The following is an 11,832-nucleotide window of genomic DNA, read 5'->3' on the forward strand; positions in this document are numbered from 1 at the left end:
ATCTAAATTTTGAAATAGCCATTTTGTAAAGCGTAGACTAGTTGATTTGCAGATAGAAAATATGTTCTTGAGGTGGACACTCCCCCACAACCCTCAGGGCAAGGGTTTTAAGTTATGCCCTGGGGGCATATAAGGTTTTAATTGAAAGTGTTGTCGTAGAAACTTCAAAACAGGCTAATTCGATTGGAAATTCAAAGGGCTAGTGCCCTTTTTAATAATCGAAAGTTAATGGAGGGTAACTAGCCCCCCCCCCCCGCCTATCATTCTCCCAAACATTTCCAATCAAAATTTTGAGATGGCCATTTTGTTTAGCGTAGTTGATTTGCAGATAGAAAATATATTTTTGAGGAGGACACTCCCCCACAACCACCCGGGCAAGGTTTTTAAGTAATGCCCTGGGGGTATATAATGTTTTTATAGAAAGCGTTGTCGTAAAAACTTCAAAAGAGGCTCATTTGATTGGAAATTCAAAGAGCTAGTACCCTTTTTAATAGTCGAAAGTGATTGGAGGGCAACTAGCCAGCCCCGCGCCAATTATTCCCCCAAACAAATCCAATCAAAATTTTGAGATAGCCCTTTTGTTCAGCGTAATTGATTTCCAGATAGAAAATATTTTTTTTAGGAGGACACTCCCCCACAACACTCAGGACAAGGGTTTTAAGTTATGACCTGGGGGCATATAAGGTTCTTATAGAAGGCGTTGTCTCAGAAACTTCAAAACAGGCTCATTCGATTGGAAATTCAAAGGGCTAGAGCCCTTTTTAATAATCGAAAGTGATTGGAGGGACCTTAGCCTCCCCCACCACGCTTATCGTTCCCCCAAACACATTCAATCAATATTTTGGGATAGCCATTTTGTTAAGAGTATTTTATTTACAGATAGAAAATATGTTTTTGAGGAGGACACTCCCCCGCAACCCTCAGGGCAAGGGTTTTAAGTTATGACCTGGGGGTATATGAGGTTTTTATAGAAGGCGTTGTCGTAGAAACATGAAAAGGGGCTCATTTGATTGGAAATTCAAAGAGCTAGTGCCCTTTTTAATATTCGAAAGTGATCCAATCAAAGTTTTGAGATAGCCATTTTGTTCAGCGTAAATGATTTCTAGATAAAGAATATGCTTTTGAGGAGGACACTCCCACACACCCCTAAGGGAAAGGGTTTTAAATTATGCCCTGGGGCATATAAGGTTTTTATAGAAGGCGTTGTCTTAGAAACTTCAAAAAAGGCTCATTCGATTGAAATTTAAAGGCCTAGTGTCCTTTTTAATAGTCGAAAGTGATTAGAGGGCCACTACCCCCCCCCACGCCCATCATTCCCCAAACACATCCAATCAAAATTTTGAGATGGCCATTTTGTTCAGCGTTGTTGATATCCAGATAGAAAATATGTTTTTGAGGAGGACACTCCCTCACAGCCCTCCGGGCAAGGGTTTTAAGTTATACCCTGGGGGCATATAAGGTTTCTATAGAAAGCTTTGTCGTAGAAACTTCAAAAAAAGCTCATTCGATTGGAGATTCAAAGGGCTAGTGCCCTTTTTAATAGTCGAAAGTGATCGGAGGGCAACTAGCCCCCCCTCCCCCCAAGCCATTATTTCCCCAAACACATCCAGCAAAAATTTTGAGATAGCCATTTTGTTCAGCGTAGTTGATTTTCAGATAGAAAATATATTTTTGAGGAGGACACTCCCCCACAACCCTCAGGGCACGATTTATTAATTATGCCCTTGGCGTATATAAATTTTTTATTGAAATCCTTGTTGAAGAAATTTGAAAAAGGGCTCATTTTATTTGAAATTCACAGGTTTAATGCCCATTTTAATAGTCAAAAGTGTTTAGTGATATTTTTTATTGTTGTTGCTGTTTAGACCAGGGCAGTTCGTATCGAAGGAGTTGTCGTGGGAACTTCGAAAAGGGCTCATTCGATTGAAAATAGAAGGGGCTGATGCCCTTTTTAATAGTCGAAAGTGATTGGAGGGCAACTCATCCTCCTTCCACTCTCAGCCCCCCACGCCCACCCTTCCATTTGCCCATTATGTTTAAAAACAAAATATTGCCTTAAGATTAAATCAAAATGCACTGTGATATTGCTAATTCCCAATAAGGCATCTCAGCAGTATCCCAGGAACGACTGAGGATGTTATGTTCAAACTTTTGGGACTACTTCTGCTCTTAAAATTTAACCAAATCAAAATAGCGTAAGTGTATCCATGCTATCAAAGAAAGCAAACAGATTTTTTTACGAATGGTATCAAGTTTTCCATTTCAGGTCAACTAGAGGAGGTATGAAACTAAATTAAACAGTACTATTTGTGTCCAGATTTTTAAAAGAGTTTATGTTGTTAAAAATTGCTGAAAATTTTTCTCGAGAAGGCCAAACTATAAAGTCTTAAAAAACTAAAAGATTTAAAGTTTAATTTTTTTTTCCCTGAAAATATTATGTCAATATACAACGAATAGAAAGAAACTCGTCCAAACCCTGATATTCTTTATATCAAATGGAAAATGAAAAATAGAAAGTTTACAAGGAAGAGAACAAGAACTAATTATGATATTCATGCCATATCCACCGTCATAAGCAATGGTTGATATTGCTTAGCAGAACATAGAAGTTCTTAAGATATGCAACTGCTCCCTTATCCTATTACCAATTCTATTTTTATCTTAAATAGGAAATTTACAGCTCCAAAAATGAGCATTTTTTTATGGTCCGTGATTGCTGCCATCTACCTTATACGCCGTTTTCTATTTCATTTTCTAGGATAAAAACTGAGGAAGGGGAATGCCATCATAAGTGCCTCAAAAACTGTAATAGTTTTGAATAGATGAATAGCTAAAGTGCATAAATGAGTCAACTTCTCAAGTTCAAGTTCTTTTAATTTCTCATTAAATCACTACAAGACAAAATAACACTTGTACAATATGAATCAATGGAAAAGAAAATATTTACAGAGGGTGCCTACACAGTGAGTTATACTGGAAAATAGGCACCCTAAAAAAAAATAAAAAAATAATAATAATAATAACAAATGATGAAAAGAAATAGTAATACACTAGATATACTCGGAAGAATAATGAGACACCACACTGAACCCACAGCCCACACCTCAAATCTATATATTACCACATAATTAAATTTTTATCAACAATAGCACCGGCCAACACGACTTCAATTAAATAAATAGTTATCTATAATTACTTATTAGATATAGTTTGATTTTAGCTTTAGAAACTGGAATAGAAAAACGTGAATCTACATTACTTTCATAAATATTCCAGAACTTTATTATTGAATTTTTAAGAGAAAATCTGGATCTGTCAGTTCGAATTCTAGGGCAAGGTAATTTGGCTGAACTTCTTCTTAAACAATAATTATTCTGGACAAAAGAAAGTAAAGAGAAGTTACTAGAATTTACAGCCAATGGTAATAATTCTTTTATTTGTTTTAGTCTGAAAAGGGCACAATGTACAGGAAGGACTAGATCAACTGGCAATATTCTTAAAAATGTATAAAGGCTCTTAGTAGGGAATTTATCGGGGAGGGCAGATGGGGAAGGAAGGAGTGCTTTTAACGTACGAAGGGCATTATTTTGAAGAGGTTGAAGGGGCTTAATTAGAGATTTGGAAGTATTTAAATAAGCAATCGGACAAAAATTAAAATAAGAATGGATTAGAGAATAATAAACTTAAGAGCAGGGAAAGGGAGGTGGAATTTTAGATACCTCAGTAACCCCAAATTCCTTGCTAGCTGTATCCTTAGCCTATCAAGATGACGTTTCCAAGATAAATTGTAATCAACTGTTAGCCATATATGCTTACAATACTCCATCCTGGAAATGGTAACTATTTCTTCTTTAAAAAGGACAGATATTTGGGAAATCGACGGTACGGCATGTGAAATTCGAAAGAAGATGATAAAATGGGTCTTTGAAGAGTTTAACACCATGAGGTTGTCAGCAAACCACTGCAATAGCTTCTTTAGACCAAATCAGAGGTTTTCTCTGACGGATGATTTATCTAAACCTGTGAAAGAATTAGCCGTGTGGTCTGCGAATAGTAGAGCAAGTCCATCATCGGTGATAGTGTCCAGAAGGTCATTGGCGTATATTAAAAATAGTAGTGGTCCAAGAATTGAACCTTGTGGTACTCCTACCTTTTCAGAACATGGCGTTTTTACCGATCTTTCTGCACCTCCATCCACAAATTGATTCCAACCACTGAGGTAAGAGTGGATGAGTAAGAGAGCATTACCTCTTATTCCGCAGTTGTCAAGATTATCCAGAAGAATCAGATGACAAATCGTGTCAAACGCTTTTTTTACATCCACAAATATTGTAGCTGGTATCACATCACGGTCCATCGCATCATTAAAAAAACTGTAGCAAAACCAATATAGAATGTTTGGTTGAGTGCCAAGGCCTAAATCCAAACTGATGCTTGTTGAAGAAGTTAGACCTACTCAGATAATTCATCAGTCTGTTTTAGATGCAACGCTCCATAATTTTCGAAAAAGCAGAGAGAATAGATATAGGGCGGTAGTTTGAAGGCAGCTTGGGGTTGCTTCCTTTGTGGAGGGGTATAACCTTCGCCGACTTGAAGACAGTAGGAAAGATGCCATCTTTAAATGAAGAATTGACGATGTGTGTGATAACGCCGACAGAGTAATCGAGGGCCTTTTTCATGAGGTAATTTGACGACCCATCTGGACCTTCGGAGTGACCGTTTTTCATAGCTTGAACAATCTTAAGCAGTTCCTCCTCAATGACTGGCGACAGAAACATAGAGGAGCAAGATGGTGAAGGTAGGTATTTTTTGTAATTATCCGTGACGACAGTTGACAGACCATAAGCTTCCTCTACGGTTGCTTCTCCAATGCATGCAAAAAATTCATTTGACGTGTTGGCTACTTCTTGTTGGTATGTTGAAGATGTTCCATCAGGCTCGGTTATGGTCTCAGGAAACGTATTAGTTTTTTGTTTATTCAGGCATCCATTTATCAGTGTCCATGTCTTCTTTGGCGATCCTTCTGCTTCTTGAAACTGCTTATGGTAGTAAGCCTGTTTAGCTGTCCTGAGCAGGGTTGTCTGAGTGTTTTTATAATTCTTGAATTGCGTACCAAGTACATCAGGATTATCAATATATTGCCCGAATACCATATTTTTGTGTTCAGTACTGGTTAGTAAGCATTGGGTGATCCAATGCTTTTTCGGGGTCGCATACCTGGAGTGCTTTTTCGAAAAGGGACAGGCAGAGTCAAGGGCAGAAGAGAATTTCTCAATAAATAGGGTAGCCATTGCATCTGGGTTGGCTTCTTCATAAACTGCAGTTCAGTCGCTACAAGTCAAATTTTGTAATGATTTATCATCAATAGTCCTTCTTACTTTTATATTCGGGTTAGATTTCAGTCTATTTATCAAAAATTCACCAAGTAACATACAGTGATCCGATTCATCAGTTAATACGATATAACTCGAATGTAGATTGAATTCGTAAAAATATTGTCAATAACTGATGCCGACTGTTCACCAATACGTGTTGTTATTCCTGTTGTTGGAACCAATCCGACAGAAAAGCAAAGAGTTAGTAAATCTACAGGTAGATATCTTAATTCTTGGGACTCCGAACTCACCAGTTCCAAATCTATATTAAAATCACCCATAAAAACCACTTTATGGTTCTTAAAATTCATCCGTTGTGTTAGATCATTCAACTTACGAATAAAGTTTGACGTACTTGATCCAGGTGGTTGATAAAATAAGCATAGGAGTAGCTTCTCCTTACCAGACTTGATCTCAACCATTAAAAATTCAAACTCCATCTCTTGACACAAATCATTAAAATCCGCAATTTTACGGATAGGGAGATTCTGTTCAATAAACACGGCAAGTCTACCTTTTGAACGGGTAGACCTGTGTCTAGCAACTATCCTTTACCCAGATACACCAACCAAAGAACTATTACCATCACTAGGAAAAGCCTCACATAGTCCCAGAATACCCATACGATTACTATAAAGGAATTTGGATAGAAAATCTAAACTACTAAGCACTCCTGTACAATTCCAAAACGCGATGCGGGAGGATTCTAACTGATTAAATGGAGGGACTTGACAGTTTCTCTTCTTGATGAACTATATATATATATATATATATATATATATATATATATATATATATATATATATATATATATATATATATATATATATATATATATATAAAAATATATATATATATATATATATATATATATATATATATATATATATATATATATATATATATATATATATATATATTTATATATAGTTCATCAAGAAGAGATCGAAATTCTGGTACCAATTGTGGAAGGATTTTGACAAGCCCCGCTCTGGGGTGGTTTTTTCAGTGTTTTCGCTATGCCAAAAAAAGAATTCAACCATATTGTTGAGAAAATACAAGCACAAGAAGTGGAGAAACTGTCAAGTAACTGTAAAAAAGACCCAAACATCCTTGGAGGCAATTTCAATCAAACAGGGCTGAAAATGAAGTGCTAAGTCCCATTTCCGATAAAAGTTGGGTAAATTATTACAGGCATGTGTTCGCGCCGCCACCCAATGAGCTGGACTCTACTTTCAGGTCTAAGCTAGAAAGACGGACAGGTATCTCAGAATTCCGTCGCACTGTGGTTATTATTTATTAATGGTATGTTAGAAGAATTGTAAAAACTTTGAAAAAGAACAAGTCTCCGGGGCTCGATAGGATCACTCCGAGACACCTACAGCATGGCACAGAACTTCTTTATGAGTATTTAGCCCAACTGTTCCAAATATGCATTGAGCAGGGACTCGCATCTGCCAACTTTCACACTGACTGCACATTAAACATTTTGAAGAGGAATAAAGGTCCACTGCTTTGTAAAAGCTACAGGCCAATCACAGTTTCGTCGGCTATTAGCAAAAGTTTTCAAAAAGTACTGCAGCCTTATATTATTTCACATTATCTGATCGGAGACAAACAGTTTGGATTCAGATATGGATAGGGCTGTGGATACGCACATAGGCTAATAATAGGAATAATAACAACTTCATCTCTGGTCAAAAATCCACTATTTTTCTGCAGCGTCGACACTACTGCTGCCTTCGACTCCATTGTCCACTCGCAAGCACTGTGCTGCCTCTTAGATTCAGGCGTAGATACCAACATTATCCTTAGCTCTCAACTCTCAATGATTGATACTCCCAGATGCGCGCACGTCTTGTATTGGGTTGGGAAATAATCGCTGGAAACCATAGGAAAAAGCTTTCTAAACCCATTAAGCCTTCTAAGGGAGTTAGATAATAGTCTACTCTAAGCTCCATCATGTTCAATTCTTCAAGTTATTCCGTAACTAGACGCATTCGAGGGCAATTTTTATACAGGCCGTGGATATCAGCTTTATTTCATATGCAGACGATTTGTTGCTCTCAAGCAGTACGGTAAGGGGTTTACAAGAAAATCTTCACCTCCTAGTCACCTTATACAGAAGAATAGGACTACGGGTCAATATTGAAAAAATGAAATTTATTGTTTTTAAAGGTGCTAATTCGGCAGATGTTAATTTCGTCATCATTAGTATTAGAATCTACCAGTCCCACTCTCTGAAATACCTTGGTATCATTTACGGCCAGACGCTTAGATCCACTAGAGGCCTGTTGACTGATTCAATCTGTAGATCTATTCAATCGGCTTATGGAAAAACAGTCAAATATAAGACATTCAATTGTTTTACTATTTCAAAACTTTAAGATGCCGTTGTCTCTCCCATAATTTGGTATATATTGCCCTTGTGGGAAATTTTGTCTCTATCGAACGTCGAAAAATACGGAGCACTTATTACCGATACGTAAAATTTTTGCTGGGACTTCCACTCAAGTTCTCTAACATGGGGATCGCATCGATATACGGAATCATCCATCATTTAAAGTGATTGAAATAGAGCTTAGAGCTTCCATGCGGTCTCTCAACAAGCTATTGGATTAACCGCTGACTCAACTATTTGTATGATTGTGTTAGTGTGATTATTGAAACTAAGTTTTAGTGCTAGCTATGTTTTTTTTTCTTTTTTTTTATTTTGTCTTCATTTGATATATATATATATATATATATATATATATATATATATATATATATATATATATATATATATATATATATATATATATATATATTATATATATATATATATATATATATATATATATATATATATATATATATATATATATATATATATATATATATATATATATATATATATATATATATATATATATATATATATATATATATATATATATATATATATATATATATATATATATATATATATATATATATATATATATATGTATATATTATAGATATATTTATTATTTTTTCAATGCAATTTTCTGGTAAACAGAAAAATTTACAGCCTCAAAAAATAAGCATTTTCTCATGGTCTATAATTGGGGTCATCTACCTTATAAGCAGTTTCTGTTTGAGATTACGGAAAATTGAGCTATTTTACCTTCAATGATTTGGTAAAGTGCTATCAGAAGTGCCTCTATAAATTTAATAGTTTTAAATAGATGAAGTGGATAGATGAATCAACTTCAACAGATGACACAAAAGATTGTGTGGTCTCATTTATAGGTGTCCCGCAAAGCGCTACAATTGGTCCACTTTTATTCTTTATGTTTATCAGAATCTTCAATGATGCTTACTTGTACTTGTACTTGTGGCGGGAATCAGGCGTTTCCACCTCGCCCGGCATCGATGATCTTGGAGACCTTCTTGGACCATGTTGAGCGATCTTCTGCCAGCTGCTCTGCAAAAGTAAGCCACTGAGTTGACCATCTGTGTCCGAACTTTCTGAATCCCCCGATAGGTTCAAGGTCTGATTTGGCCAGGTTCCACCAGTTTTTCCTCCGTCCTCCTTGGCGTCTCTTCCAGGAGCTAATAGGCTCGACTAGAAGTATTTGGCGAGGCAAGTATTCTGGCGGCTTCCGTAAAACATGGCCCAACCATTTCAAACGGTGTTCTTTAATAGTGAGCGCAACATCTCTCTGAATATTGCACATTCGACGTAGATCCGCGCTGGATATACGGTCACGAAGCTGTATTCTGAGAATTCTTCGCAGACAGGTATGCTCAAACACCTTCAGCGTATTCTCATGCTGTAGTTTTACCGACCATGTTTCGCATCCGTAAAGGAGAACGGTGCGGACTAGTGCCATGTAGATTCGCACTTTCGTTCGGACACTGACTTCGCGGCGATTCCATAAAGGTTTCCGAAGGGAGGCAAAGACTGTCTGTGCTTTCTGTATTCTCTGTTGGATATCAGCGTCGGAGGATCCGTCAATACATATATGGGAGCCTAAGTATGTAAAACAGTTGACTTTTTCCAGCTGAACTTGATTGACAGTTAGTGTGAATGGTCCTGTGTCGTGGTTAATAGCCATGAATTTTGTTTTCTCTGTGCTGACTTTCAAGCCGATCAGGTCTGCCCAGGCCACCACGTTGTCAAGCATGTTTTGAGCTTCTACGGGTTCTGACAGGAGGCCAACATCATCCGCATAATCGAGGTCAGTCAGTGAAAGATTCTGTCTGATCTGAACTCCTGGATCGGACGACAGTGCATTTTCAAGTACCCAATCGACGCAATAATTGAACAGAGTCGGAGAGAGGAAACATCCTTGTTTTACTCCGAACTCAACAAGGAATTTTTCAGTTTCTTCGCCATAGACTCGAACTCAGCTCACTGACGCGTCATAGAATGCCTTCATAAGTTCAACAAACTTCAGTGGCATTCCATCATTCCCTAGGATCTTCCAAAGTTTCTGGCGAGTGACAGAGTCGAAGGCGGCAATGAAGCCCAGGAACATCAAGATCAGGGGTAGATTGTACCTTTCAAACTGCTGGATAATGAGGCGAAAAACGAAGATATTATCAGTACAGCCTCTACCTGGCCAAAAGCCGGCTTGACTTTCTCGGGTTCTTTCCTCCCTTGCCCCTTTGAAGCGGTTCAAGAGCATGATCCCAAATACTTTGACGGCAATGTCTATAAGACTTATTCCGCGGTATTTTTTGCATTTGGTTTTATCTCCTTTCTTATAGAAAGGGAGAATGACTGATGTCTTCCAATTTTTTGGGAAAGAATTGGTCCTCCACACTTCTTCGAGAATGCCATGTAACTGTTCAGCAGTGACCACAGGGCTTTGTTTTTAGACTTCCGGGGGGAGGCCGTCTTCACCTGGGCCGGTGGGGGTCTTCTGGGTCTGGATTGCTTTTAGTATGTCGGTTCGGGTCAGTGTGTCGAGCTCGACGTCATAGGGGTCTCTAGAAATGGCAGGTGGGAAAGCCCCAGGAGCAGATGATGGGGATGGGTTTAGGAGGATCTGAAAGTGATCCTTCCATCTTGCTAAGCGCTCCTTCTGACAACTGATGATTTTTCCTGATCTGTCTTTGACTATTTCTGAGACAGCAGCTTTCTTACCAACGGACTCTTTCAGGATCTGGTAATGCTTGCGGGTATCATGTGAGCGTGCTGCTTTCTTTAACGACACGGTAGCATCTTCCCACGTTTGGCGGTGGTCCAGACAAACAGAGTGTTTTACCTGTCTGCGAAGCTCTTTTGTTTCTTCTTTAGGGCCGCTCATCTTTTGTCTTCACTCAACGACTAATGACAGGGTCCTAGCGGTAATCCAGTGCGGTCGGGTGAGTTTTTCTAGGCCGAGGATCTCAACAGCCGTCGCTGTCCTCACTGTTTTAAAGGTCTCCCAACTCTTCTCGGGGGGTGGGTTTTAATCAGAACTGAGGGCGTCAAATCGGTTAGTCAGTTCCAAATTGAGGGCCTGCCGAACTTCTTTGTCTTGGAGCTTACCGATGTCGAATCCGGCCTTGGGCTTGGTTTTCCTCCGAGTTGCAAGACGTAGCAAAATTTTTTCAGCAACAAGCCTGTGGTCAGACCCAGACTGCGAGCCTGTGTCCACGCCGTTGTAAGAGCGAGAGTCCTGTACGGAGCTTCTCCAGCGCTGGCGTACGAGAATGAAGTCTATTTGAGCCTTAGTGACACCGTCATTTGAATGCCAAGTTAAAAGGTGGCTAGGTTTGTGCTGAAATATGGTATTGGTGACAACAAGGTGGTTCATCAAGGCATAGTTTAACAACCTTTGCCCATTCTCGCATCTGTGACCTTGTCCAAATTTTCCCAGGACTTATCTTGTGGTTTGGTCAGAGGGACCAACTCTTGCGTTGAAGTCTCCAGCAACAATCAAGTAAACACGTGCGGCAACAGAAGAAGACAGCTGCTGTAGCTCGCCGTAGAAATCATCCTTGGTCGTATCAGCAGCGTCACAGGTGGGGGCATAGGTAGAAATTATCAACACATTTGCGGAGTTTCCTTTTAGTCTGATTCTGGCAAGTCTACAGGAGACTGGTTCCCATTCTAGGAGAGCATTTCTGGCTCTTTGGTTCATGATGAAACCTACTCCGTGGAGTCCCGAATTATCCTCTACTCCGGAGTAGAAAAAATGGAATTGATGTAGCGTTTCAGGAGCTGTAATAACTATGGAGCCAGAAGCTGAAATTCTGGTCTCGGATATGCAAAGTATGTCTATGTTGTACTTCTCCATCTCATGGACAAGAAAAACTTGCGTGGCTTCTTGTTTGACGGACCTTACATTCCAGCATCCCACATTTATTCTAGATTTTGCCTGTTTAATGATTTTGCCTGTTTAGATTTTGCCTGTTTCCCTGCTTGCCAGGGAATGATGTTCTTGCGTTACTATTTGCAGGTGATAGAGCTATGTCAGTTAAAATAAAGAACAGATCT

At 38.6% G+C, this 11,832-nt stretch overlaps 1 protein-coding gene across 1 annotated transcript in view; it reads right to left on the bottom strand.

Annotated features, from left to right (window-relative positions):
• LOC148948260 (uncharacterized) overlaps positions 1-9,808 on the bottom strand; it is a 390,778-nt gene extending 380,970 nt beyond the window's left edge. The window contains exons 1-2 of the mRNA XM_089094723.1: positions 9,761-9,808; positions 8,729-8,967 (exon numbers count right to left, since the gene is read on the bottom strand). Coding sequence (XP_088950849.1) covers positions 8,729-8,967; positions 9,761-9,808 — 287 coding nt within the window. The remainder of the gene's footprint in view (positions 1-8,728; positions 8,968-9,760) is intronic.
• Between the last annotated feature and the right edge of the window lie 2,024 nt (positions 9,809-11,832).

This window comes from Artemia sp. Qi Xiang Cuo, chromosome 9 (assembly GCF_049724085.1).
Source record: "Artemia sp. Qi Xiang Cuo chromosome 9, ASM4972408v1, whole genome shotgun sequence".
In the NCBI taxonomy this organism is placed as follows: domain Eukaryota; kingdom Metazoa; phylum Arthropoda; class Branchiopoda; order Anostraca; family Artemiidae; genus Artemia; species Artemia sp. Qi Xiang Cuo.